We start from the raw sequence: 12,033 nt of genomic DNA, 5'->3' as shown, positions 1-12,033 counted from the left end.
ATTCTTGCCTATTCTAGTTGCCAATTGCCTTCCCTTCCTTGTTGCTATTCTTCATCTCGATTAATTCCACTTTCAATCTCTTCATTTTCTTTTCGAGTGGATGCTCCTTCAAACTTATCTTGCTCAGTCCTGTAATGGTTTCATCGCAGAGTTTAATGCTCTCATCATATCTGCCTTGTAGCTTATAGCATTTGGCAAGTTCAATCATCGCACCCAGTCGATCAGGATGGAAATCGCCTCGGTAGGATGAGAGGTTTCGTAGGTTTTCAATTACCCCAAGCAAAGTGGCTTCCGCTTCATCGAATCGAGACTGGTAGGTCAGTATGACGCCTAATACTGTCCTTCCCATTAATGTTCCTATGTGTTTACGGCCAAGGTTTCTATCCGCAACCTCTAGCCCTTTCAGTACGAGCAACTCTGCTTCATCATATAGGCCTAGCGCGATATTCACTCGTGCTAGATTGACCATGGCGAGAAGCGTGTATGGGTGTTCCTTCCCTAGTTTCTCCTTGCGACATTCAAGAACCTCCTCAATTATTGTGGCAGATTGAGACAATTGCTCTCCCATTTGCACATTGACCATGGCTATTTCTTCCTTCACTGCCAAACTTTTCAAGTGAGTGGGACCAAGGATCTCCTTCATTCCATCAAGGGCCTGCGTCAACAGTTGCTTCGCCTCATCCAAGTTTTCGTAGAATTTCGTAAGGGTTCGACCCAAGTTTCCCATAACAGTAAGGGTATCTTCATGGTGAGAACCTCGGATTTTGACCATGCCGTCGACTGCGTGCTGTTGAAGCATCTTTGCTTCGCTATATCTTCCTTGTTGCCATCTTGCTTGGCCAAGAAGATCCATGGCCATCAATGTCTCATGGTTGTTGGAGCCTAGAGATGACATACAAGACTGTAAAACTGCATCTTGTAGGTCTGCAGCCTCGTCACCTCGCCCCTGGTTCCAGTATGTTAACGCCAAAGCTAAGGTTATGCGCCGGGTGACAGCGTGGTCCAACCCAAGAGCGCTCTCTGCAAACTGTTTAACGGCAAGTTGAAGCAATTCAGCGTCTTTCCAGCGCCCATTTTGTGCAAATACAATGCTGAATTTTGCATACAACACTGCCTTAGCTCTGCCAAACCTCGATCCGGCGCCTGGCCAATCCATCAACCCGTACCAACGAGTTTTTCTGTTACCAATTATTTTGTCATTTACTCCCTGTAGACATTTCTGTACGTGGTCAATATGAGGGAGGACATCTCGGCGAAAGATTTCGTCGTCTTCCGTTTCTCCAAGAGGTGGAAGAAGAATGGAGTGTGCAAGTGTTGTAGCTGCAGCTTGTGACCAAACAGCCTGTTCTGATGCGCTCATATCTGGCCTTTCCCGTGCCCACTTATGGACCAAGGGATGCATCGAATAACTGTCACTAGACTCATGGTGGGTAATCAAGGACATTTGTAAGAGTTCTCTTAGCGCGTAGCGCATTCGTACCTCATCAAAAAACCCGGAAGCTCTACCTTCTCGAATGGAAGAAGGTAACGCAGGCGGGCTTCGATCTTGCATCAAATAACTCAATATAGCAAGCTGTGTTGACTTGTACTTTTGATACCAAGTTAGTGATCTTTCTGCCTCCTGTCTGTCCCTTTTTGCTTGCTCCACCCTCTCGATCTCACAGTTGACTACCGCCTTCTTCAGGATGTCAAATCGAATGTTCTTAAAGTAGAAAAAGGAAAAGATCTTGAGTAATTGGATGGCATCTTCTGCACACTCAGTTCCTTTCCTTGCGATTCCACTATAAGAGACTTCATACGTCGCATGGGCACTCATGTAGTCATCTCGTCGATCTTCAGAGTCGATGGATAGCCTGCGGGTACGGCGAATACGTTCCCAATTCTTATCGTAGAAGGCAAGATAGTCTTTCAGGGTGCATAGGCCATTTCGTATTGCAGCACCAGCATGGATTAGAGCGAGTGCGAGGAATCCAAGTTGCCGAGTGATTTTAACTGCCCAGGATGAGGAATCAGCATCCCAAGGTTCGGATAATCGAGCAGCTCGTAGGAGAAGAGCTCGTGCATCATCATCCTCCATGCCATGAAACTCGAAGAAGCCAGGATCCATATTGCCATACACCTTATGTGCAGGATTTCGTGTTGTAATGATGATACAACCCCTATCTCCTTTAGGGAAATACTCATACAACTCAATGTGGGGATCATCAGCATTATCCATAATTAAGAGCCACCGTTCTTCGCGGTTCGAGAGCCAGTGCATCGCAGCATTATGGTTTGGTTCAACATCACCAAGCTTGCTGATTTCAGCATAAGTCTGTTTGATTCGTTCATGAGAGCTAGCATCAATCCAAAAAACTCCCCAGAAGCTGAATATCAAAGATTAGCTCTTATGTGCTGCTCTATCAAGAAGTTGCGTAGAATTGGGAGACCCACCAGTCTCGATTCTGTTCCGCAAACTTTGAACAGAACTGTGTTTTCCCTGAACCACCAATGCCGTATATAACAAATCGAAGCTGCTTGGGTGCCAACTCTAAGGTTACCGGCGAGAAAAGTATATTTTGAAGTTTCTCTAAGTACATCGTTCGGCCGGTGTAGAAGCTGCTCACTGGCTGCGGAACGTCAAAAAACTTATTTGGAGTGGTAATCGAAACCGCAGCAGCGACAGATCGAACCGAATTGCGGAACTGCTTGATTCTGGACAGTGTAGATATGTCGTCCTGGTCTGGCTCCGTACCGATACCATTGGACAGCTGGATTCTTCTCTCCAGGGACATTATTTGTGACTTGAAGTCTTGGTCTAGAGACCGTAAGTCTTCGGACATTTGCACCAGGGTATCTTGCGAGACATGTTGATTATACCTAACCACATGGTCAACATTCCATATTAAACATGGTATCGGTTACAGTGGATATATTTTATTATACTCACAAGCTGATTCCAGTAAGCAGAATCTGGAGATTGTCTTTCTCAGTCGTGAGCTTTTCACGGACTCTCTGCAAGCTGGCAGCCTTGTCCCGTCTGCGGTTCTCTTTGCTCAGCCCATCAAACTTGCCAGTGACTTTGGAGCCATTTTTGCCGTATATTTCTTGAACAAGACGTTCGAGATCTGTTGCAAGGCTTTGACATCCTTCGAGACTCCTTCTAAAATCCCTCCAAAGGTTCTGGAGGTTTGCCGCTCTCAGTGGTGATTCACTGGATGATTTAGCGAAGCTTCCCTGAAATGCTTCTTCGACAGACCGAATAACCGTTTGTAGGGACTCAACCTCTGCGATCAAGCTATTGATTTCTTTCTGGATGCCAGCAACGGCGGCAGAGAGATCTTTGAGATATTTGATAACGCGCCAACAGACGTCCGCAATGCCAACAGTACCAGCTGTAATAGATAATGGGTCCATAGTTAATCCATGGAAAGTGTCATCAGGCAAGAAGTGCCAGTCTCCTTAGTTAGGTGTAGTTATCCTTAATCGATGCTCAACTTCAGTAGCTATGCGGTTATTAACTTTTTGGTCAAGTTGTTAACAGAGGAGTTCGCTCCTTTTGCGGGCATGCCTGTTAACGTCTTTAGGCTTATCCCCAGGCCGGCGAGTGTCTCGTCTCTGATTGGGGCTAAATGGTCCTTCGCGCCGTGCCCGCGGCAGCTATTTTTGTCCACTTGACAGTGCATAGACGGGAAACCCACGGACCCTTGGGAGCCAATCAACTCTGTGGCTTAAGATGTCAACATCCCAGACTTGCTACCAGGTGCCTATGCTAGGGCGTGACATCTGTTGCATTGTGCATGTTTGTCACTGGTTAGGGGCGGGTTATTCTTCGCATCCTGGCTAGAATTAAAACATGACAGGGGTATGGTTCTCCAGGAACGCTTTAAAAAGACACGGCCTCCAGGCCAGTTCGAGGCCATCATTGTGATTATCCTCTGTCTGGGCTGAGATCAAGGTAAACAACCCATTTATATGCTCTTTGCGCGCGAAATGCTCAGTCTTATCGTTACTTGTTTGGTTCTTCCCTTGATATGTTACAAACTTGTCATATCGTATATTCAGTCACGTGTAAGTTGCACCAACAAGTTACCTCGTTATTTTGCCTCAGCGCTTAAATAAAGCCAGCCCTTGATATTGGACAATAGTTACATATATTTGTACAGAGTACTGACACGAAATACAGGAGGATGAACGGTTTGCTGCATCAAAGGGATGCAAGCCGCCTCGAAAATGGAGTGCAAAATGGCCACTGGGAATTGACATGCTTGCAAAAGCAGTTCGCTATGAAAAAAGGCAGCAAATACTCCAACTCTTCCTCGACGAGGTTGCAGCTTCGGGAAACACTTTCGAACAGAACCTCCTTTTTGCCCGAGGAATAGACACAGTTGAACCCCAGAACATTGAGGCCGTCCTCTCCACGCAATTCACTGGTTGGTAACAGTTTTATATGAAACATCGTTTCCAACCTCTAACTAATTGGTGTCCGAAAAGACTTTGGTCTCGGATTGAGGCCTCCAACCTTCGCACCTTTACTAGGCAGCGGCATCTTCACCCAAGATGGGTCGCAATGGAAACACTCACGTGAACTTTTACGTCCCCAATTCATGACCAACCGATTCCGTAATTTTGAACAAATCAAACATGCTGTGAACAACCTCATTTCGAGCGTACCTAACTCCGGAGTCGTTGACCTGCAGCCCCTCTTCTTTCGTCTCACCTTCGAAACAACCCTCTTCCTATTATTTGGACATTACCTACCATCTTTGCGGTCTGAAGGCATCACAGGACAGGAATCTGAATTCGCAAACGCTTTCAACCTAGGACAGGACTACCTCGCTCAGCGAGGGCGGCTAGGTGATCTATACTGGCTTTATGGAGGCCGAGAGTTTAGGAACGCCTGTAAATTGTGCCATGATTTTATAGATAATGCTGTTCAAAAGGCGCTTGAGCATTCCTCCCGCGAAAAGAAAGCATCGGAAGAAGAAAAGGATACGTATGTGTTTATCGATGCTCTTGTTCAAGAAACCCGTGAACCTAGTGTCCTAAGGGATCAGTGTCTGAATATCCTCCTGGCTGGAAGGGACACTACGGCTTGTTGTCTCACATGGACTCTGTAAGTTGCAAGTCTTTGGTCGCAAAAAGTATTCATCGCTGACACATGAAACAATGAAGCCGTCTGCTGATCCAGCACCCAGAAGTTCTATCTAAACTTCGTGATGAAGTCAGTGATATAATCGGCATCGGCCCAGATGCGCCAGATCCCACAATTAGCCAGGTTAAGAAACTATCATACCTGTCGCTGGTCATTAAGGAAGGTTTGTGATTCCCTCTTGCCCAGCGTATCATTGAGCATTAGACTTACTCACTGGTCAATAGTTCTTCGCCTGTATCCATCCGTTCCCGTAAACTCTCGTGCGGCTGTAAAGACAACCACTCTCCCAACTGGCGGTGGTCCGGATGGTTCAGCTCCACTTCTAGTCCGGCGAGGTGAAGCCGTTGGGTACTGTGTCTATGCTATGCACCGCCGTAAAGACATCTATGGACCCGATGCTGATTGTTTCCGACCCGAACGCTGGGAGAATGATGCACTCAAGGATGTAGGTTATGGCTATTTGCCCTTTAATGGAGGGCCACGGATATGTCTAGGCCAAGAGTTTGCGCTATTGGAGGTAGGCTATACGGTCGTTAGATTATTACAGACATTTGAAACGATTGAAAAGGCAGAAAAGAAGGCCCCAAGCGCACTGGGAGAAGAAAAGCAAACTCTGACATTAGTCGTGTCCAGTGGTGAAGGCTGTTGGGTTAGCATGAAAAAGAAAGCGACACAAGAGTGATCATTCCTACTCTTTATATTTGGCTGCTTAACCTAGGTACCTTAGGTAGCTAGCATAGCCAAGAAAGACATTCTTTTCTGGCCAATTTGAAAATATATCCCAAGGTTAAATAAATATTTGCAAGTGGTGGAAGACAGTGAGAAGATAGGATAAATGATTCGAGGGAAAACGAAGTCCGAGAACTTAAAGACTTTGTCAAGGATCAATATGGATACTCCGTACTTTTGCGGCTGTAGCAGGAGTTTATTTGTTAAGATTGTCTTATCAGATCATCAATCAGATAAGACAAGTTTAGGTTTGTATGGACCCACCTGCAACAACTTAAAAAAGGAAATTGCTCTCTTTAACCGCACTTGCCCATCTCGTCTTTCTAAACGTCAGGCAGCGATGATTCGCCTAAATTGACCGAAGGAAAGGATCAGATAAATATTGGTGGAACACATGAACAGGTCCGATCTACTCATATGGATATCCGGAAGTGTTGTACAATATGGTAACTTAGTTACTGTACCAAGCTCAACTTTTCAGCCAAGTCGCGAGCTTTCTTGATATCTCCACCAAAGTGTTTCCACGCTACGTGTATATCCAAATCCTCGTCACCGTTATTGCCGGAGTTGATAATTGCGTCCTTATTCGCGGGCTTCATATACATGAGCCAGTCCGACTATCAATAAGGGGATTTAGCACTTTTCTCACCCGGTAACAATCCACAGTTAACGGCATTGTGGGAGAGATCTTACCTTGCCTAGGGTTAATTTTAGTGCCCCCTCAATGGCGAGGTTTGGCACGTATTTTGCCGTCGGGCCATTCCCTCGAATCATGCTAAGAATGTTCTCTCCCACTACTCGAGCCTGGAAATATGCTGATCGGGCCATCAGGGTGCCTTCCGTCTCGGCCACGTCACCAAATGCAAACACTCTGGGATTCTGCTTATCTTTGCTGGTGATCTGAAGGGTTGGCTGGGTAAGGATACGGCCAGTGGAGCTGGAGATGGCGTCTGGTTCAAGGTTGGCCAAAAGGTCGGAGTTCGGACGATGCCCTGTGCAAGGGACCTATGTGACTTGTGTGTTAGGACAGGAACGGAAAAGGCTCGGACACATCTGCTCCGTGATTCTTACAATTAAATCGTATGCAACAACCTTGCCATCTGAGAAAAGCAGGGATTGATCCTTTGTTTGTCCCGACCATCCTTCTTTATCGCCTGAAGGCAATTGAGGTCGTTCCCCCAACCACACCTCGACGTCTAGTTTCTGGAGTGCTGCCATCACTTTCTCATGTACTTGACCGCCAAATCTCGGTAGAAGGCGTTCGCGCGAATGAACTAATGTGACACTCTTGTCTGGATAATAGCTCTTGATATCAGTTGCCAGTTCGACCCCCACTGCTCCGCCACCGATGACGGCAATCTTGTTCGCTTTCTTGATGAAGTTCTGTCTATCTTGTAATTCGACACAGCCTGTGGAGGCCTCAGTTGCTAGCAATCCTGCGGGAGGCTTCTGCGTTGCACCAGTTGCAAAGGCTAGGTAGGTATATGGGATTTCCTCGCGTGTCGCCAAAGTCACTGCATCCCGAGTCACAGAGGTAACAAGCCCGTGGACGTGACGATATATACCGGTCGGAGCACCTTTGGTAATACCATCGTATGGGATAAAAGCTAAGTGCTCATGGCCCTGCAACACTGAGTAGCGAGGGAAATTGAAAGTATAGTTGAAGTGCGAGTTCTTATCAACCAAAACTACCCTGTAGCCGGTAGGGAGAGATTGAACCAGCTTCTGAGTTAAGTAAACACCGCTAAATGAGCCTCCAATAACAACCACATTCTTGCAAGAGTTGGTCGTCCGGTATGTCAGCTTGTGAAGGAGTCCCTTTGCTTTGTCGGAGAGCAGGACCCATGCATGAGGTATCAAAATCCGAATGTAAGCCAGGATAAACTTAAGACGTTGGAGAGACATGACTCCACGTAGAAAGAGAGTAACAGTTGAAGGCAATAAAATATATGGCAACTTAGCCAGAGGCGTCGGGAAATGGGCCAAGCAGAGATATTTATACCTATGATCACCGGTACGGAATCTCCCCGCCCCACAGTAGTTCTGGTATTATACCGCCGGCCCAGCATTAGTTCGCGAATACGGTAGTTGGACGTATCCGTTGCCTTTTACCCAGGGGTATTTTCCGAAGATGCCAATATAATTAGCTGCTTCAAAATTAGCTACCCAGCTTGCCAAGTCGCTCAGCTGGATATATGCCCTGAACAGAGTCAAAAAGGCTTCTTAACTAGTACCTGATACTTTATATGTTTTTTCTCCCTGAAAACCACAGTAAGATTCATATTCATATCAGGTAAATATATATTGAAGCTTTTTTAAGATAGCCAGAGAGCAAGTTTTCGTATATAGATCATTCCGGATATTAATCCACTTCTTTTTTATTATCTGCCCAGCTCGGTTGGATTGAGCGACAGACACTCTCATAATCCTCAAAAAGCTGCTCGTTTTCTGGGACATTATCGGTGGTCCAGAACATCGCCCAATTCGAGTCTGGGAGCTTCCAAGTCCCTCTCGATCTCTCAAAGTACCACTTGTTAACTGGGTTGTTTTTTCGGCTTCTCCAACAGACTCCTTCCGGAAAACAAGTTCGTACCATGGCGTTAAAGACGATATCAGCAACACCTCCTGCCCCTTGGCTTCTTTTTAAGACAGCAAATTTATCCAGGTAAGGGACCATTCGGGACATGCTTTCAGGGCTGCCGTCGTCAGGGACACCCGGGGGAAGTTCCCAAGTTAAAATCGCACCTCCTTCATATTCACCGGCAATAATCAAGCCTGCTAGCCGATCCTTCACACGATTCAGATAATGGTTAACGTCCAGTTTTCTGCTAAATGAGTCATCAATCAAATGGACTAGTCGTGGTAGATCTATTGCAGGATCGTCTAGATTTATGCGGGAGCCTTCGTTGTGGGCCGCAGTCCAGCATTTAACCCGTGGGTCAGGTATCATGATAAGCGGCATACCGTGCTTCACAAATGTTGGATGAGACGATTGGTTGCTAGAGACATGATCACCCTTTTCCCCGCCGCGGCGTCTGGCTGGCAACGATGCCGAAAGAACCGGTTTATCCGTGAGGAGGTTATGTATCAAAGGATTCCGCCGCTGGCGAGTACCTACAGTCGGTGCTCCGTAGGCGTCATGCTGATTTAGAGATAGGGCTGTTGCATCCTGAGGAGTGGTAATGAAACCTGAGGAGGAGGTGGGAAGGAGAGCAAGCGCTTTCTGCAGTAAGGTTAGGTTAGCCAGGTGGCCTTTCAATCCGGTCTGGAGTCCGTCTTGAGCTGAATTTGGTGGGTTAGTGGTTGCTTGGGTTATCTCATTTTGGATATCTTCGTATTCTTGTTCAAGGTTGATAAACACATGAGATTTATGCAATCCCCGGCCCAGGGATGGAATGCCGCCCAGCGGGTCTAGAATGATCAATCTTTCAACCGATATATCTTGTTGCCGTTGCGGGATTTTTTGGGTCGTTTTGGCGTCAACCTCATTTAGACCGGAGTTGTATGCTGGACCAGCTAACTCTTTTGTCAATGCTAATATGAGCTCATCTGCTGCAACTGGGAGAGCTTTCGGAGTATCTACTGTGTACCCTATAGGGTCAACCACGACTATCTGGCCACGAGAAAGTGGTGAAAGAAGGGCATTTCTCGACAATATAGATAGCTCATGGGTGGATTCATCCAGAGATACGGCTGATTCTAGTCGCCGTGAACCTAGGCCATGAACTTGGTCAATTTTGGCAGCAACGCGGCTTGCTTGGGCGGTTGCAAGTTGTCGGTAGTCGATATCGTTCCCGGGATTATTGACTTCTAGTACAATACAGCAGCCCATGGCAAGCCTGCTTAGTTGTGATAGAGTCTTAGAAATGCCATGAAGACACTGGTCGTCCAATGACTCTGGGGATCTAATCTTCACCAAAGCAACATGCAAGCTGTCCGCGATTGTATCCTTAGATTTTGATACATCATACACTGTCGATAGGTTTTCTTGAGTAGACGGCGTAATGGATGCTTCTGAGTATATTTTCTCCAAGTCCGGAGCTTGTGCGTTGGCTTTGGTTTCGTCTTTCTGCTGCGCACTGATTGAAGGTGGTTGAGGAGGTGTGAACCGGGACAGGTACGACTTGGCTTCGCGTTTTGTGGTTGCAGTGCTTAGGAGGTCGAGGAAGAATTCCTGTAGCCAGAGGGGTTAGAGTGATTCTCTTGTCTCGAGGATTTCATATAGCACTGACTTTATCTTCCTCCTTCTCCTTGGCACTATGACCGAGCTGGTCGGGGATCTCGACGGGGTATTGAGTATGGGCATGGATTCGGTGAAGAAGCGAGGGGTGCGAGGCCGGGGTAGAGTGAGAAAGGCATCGCCGTTTCAATGAAGGTAAGTAGCCATAGCTGTGGCATGGAAAGCTATTGTGCTGGAGAAGAGTCAGCTGGGTCTCGGCTTTAGCTGCAGCGGTGGACAAGGATGTGGTGAAGCTCCCTTACCTGGTGGAGGAGCAGCCGCAGCTGGAGTGCTGCCTTGCAACCCATCGTAACATCTCACTCGGGCATGAGCAAGGGCACAGAAACGACTGACGCATCCGACAGGAGCTGCATATATATAACGATGCGCGAGAAAAAGGACGCTGTTGTTGTGCGTCGCTATAAATACTTTTTTACGACGATCCCCGATCTGATAAGCTCGCTTTGAGTCCGTGACGCATAAGGTAGCGGGCGCCAAGCCTTTTACCCGAACCATAGATAAGACGCAGCATCGACAAGTCGGATGAAGGAGAGTACGAGATGGTGCGGAAAGAGAGGAAAATGGTACGATCTCTATATTTGCATCTCTCTATCGTATCTATTACATGACACCAATGTAAACACTCACTATATTGTTCGGTGTTTGGTGTGGAAATGAACCATATCTATCTGCCGTAGTTAACTCTACCACGCGTTGAAAAATACCGTCTTTAATCCCGTTTGAGCTTCTTCAAAGAGTTTCCTAAACGGACAAACATGTCCAGTCCGACCAGACCAGCTGTGGTTTTCTTAGCTTTAGTGAAATTATAGTAGGAATAGAATGATATGGGCTCACCGAATATCATATAGGGAACATAGAGTAGACTGATATTCATCTTCTGATCAGTCGTACGGTCGACCCAACTCCACACCTCCACTACACAAGTGAAGGTAGTCACGAATGTCTGAATGGCCCATACAAGCACATGAAGTGGTGCGGATGAGTCGTCTATAACTAGATGTCAGCTTATGTTTTATTTCTATTATCCAAAGGCTATACAAGGTTGCTTACCGTTCAAAAGTTTAGAGGCGTTGATTATACTTGCTGGGACATGGTAAACAAGCTCCATAACGACATAGCTTCCAAACCAAGCCGGAGGGTCAGTGAAGAATTTGTCTTGGTAAGTGTTGATATAAAAGCTGCGGATGTCGTCGAGGAATGCTGGCTTCAAGGCATCGGGGTATAACGGCACCAAATCAACCACTAAATAGGGCTCTAGTTAGTATCCTGGCAGCAATGGTATCTTAATGCTGTCGTCTTTTCGTCATAGAAGATGGACAGCCTCCATTGGCCTGTACAAAGCGGTACTGGATATGAACCAAGACGTACTAAACATAATCACAATATGGAGTATGAAGAAGAAAGCATAGACATAATCAGCAGTACGTCTCCAGGATGAGCCCTTTGGCTTCTGGCCGCTTGAGTGGCTTTTATTGCCAGCCATTGTATATATATAGGCAAAGATATTGACTAAATGGAAGTGTTGATGTCAAGATATTGAAGGACGTGCTGTTGCAAAATTGGTCCTACAAAAGCAATTTGGGGTCACATGACCAATATTTTCAGCCCCTGAAGCTGTAGATTTGTTGTTGAATAACCACAATAAAAAGGAAGCAAGAGCGTATAGAGTAGTAGATGAGCTAATGAACAGCTGTATGGCACACATCTCTTAGGCCTTCCATCGAAAGCTGGTTTATATGCATCTGGAACATCAAAAAAAGGTCTTAGCTGATCTAAAATCCAATCATTTAAGACGCCCTTCCCAACAATACCCCGTCCTGAATATTAACTAAGGAAAAGGAAAAAAAGACATAGTGTTAATCAACATAAGCCTCTAAAAGGCGAGAGAGGATTTGAAAGTACATTAGAATAAACAAAGACATAGAACATG

The 12,033-nt window shown here is 46.3% G+C and overlaps 5 protein-coding genes across 5 annotated transcripts; 1 reads left to right on the top strand and 4 right to left on the bottom strand.

The window, feature by feature from the left end:
- Positions 1–13: 13 nt before the first annotated feature.
- MGYG_07587 (hypothetical protein) lies at positions 14–3,396 on the bottom strand (the record flags this gene model as incomplete). Its single annotated transcript, XM_003170296.1, has 3 exons — positions 14–2,366; positions 2,434–2,859; positions 2,930–3,396. The coding sequence occupies 3 exons, from the start codon at positions 3,394–3,396 to the stop codon at positions 14–16; spliced, it is 3,246 nt and encodes a 1,081-aa protein (XP_003170344.1).
- A 576-nt stretch (positions 3,397–3,972) lies between these two features.
- MGYG_07586 (hypothetical protein) lies at positions 3,973–5,816 on the top strand (the record flags this gene model as incomplete). The annotated part of the gene is made up of 5 exons (XM_003170295.1): positions 3,973–4,050; positions 4,166–4,412; positions 4,474–5,095; positions 5,155–5,297; positions 5,359–5,816. The coding sequence occupies 5 exons, from the start codon at positions 3,973–3,975 to the stop codon at positions 5,814–5,816; spliced, it is 1,548 nt and encodes a 515-aa protein (XP_003170343.1).
- A 502-nt stretch (positions 5,817–6,318) lies between these two features.
- On the bottom strand, positions 6,319–7,768 carry MGYG_07585 (oxidoreductase; the record flags this gene model as incomplete). The annotated part of the gene is made up of 3 exons (XM_003170294.1): positions 6,319–6,480; positions 6,557–6,868; positions 6,935–7,768. The coding sequence occupies 3 exons, from the start codon at positions 7,766–7,768 to the stop codon at positions 6,319–6,321; spliced, it is 1,308 nt and encodes a 435-aa protein (XP_003170342.1).
- A 457-nt stretch (positions 7,769–8,225) lies between these two features.
- MGYG_07584 (acetylglutamate synthase) lies at positions 8,226–10,390 on the bottom strand (the record flags this gene model as incomplete). Its single annotated transcript, XM_003170293.1, has 3 exons — positions 8,226–10,037; positions 10,096–10,275; positions 10,346–10,390. The coding sequence occupies 3 exons, from the start codon at positions 10,388–10,390 to the stop codon at positions 8,226–8,228; spliced, it is 2,037 nt and encodes a 678-aa protein (XP_003170341.1).
- Positions 10,391–10,812: 422 nt separating this feature from the next.
- Positions 10,813–11,586, bottom strand: MGYG_07583 (hypothetical protein; the record flags this gene model as incomplete). The annotated part of the gene is made up of 3 exons (XM_003170292.1): positions 10,813–11,090; positions 11,154–11,345; positions 11,472–11,586. 3 exons carry the CDS (start codon positions 11,584–11,586, stop codon positions 10,813–10,815), a joined length of 585 nt encoding a protein of 194 aa, XP_003170340.1.
- Positions 11,587–12,033: the final 447 nt, after the last annotated feature.

The sequence above is a fragment of the Nannizzia gypsea genome, genomic scaffold, assembly GCF_000150975.2.
Source record: "Nannizzia gypsea CBS 118893 supercont1.7 genomic scaffold, whole genome shotgun sequence".
NCBI classification, from domain to species: Eukaryota; Fungi; Ascomycota; class Eurotiomycetes; order Onygenales; family Arthrodermataceae; genus Nannizzia; species Nannizzia gypsea.
The sequence above is the reverse complement of the archived record's forward strand: the minus strand, read 5'-3'. Positions and strand labels throughout refer to the sequence as shown.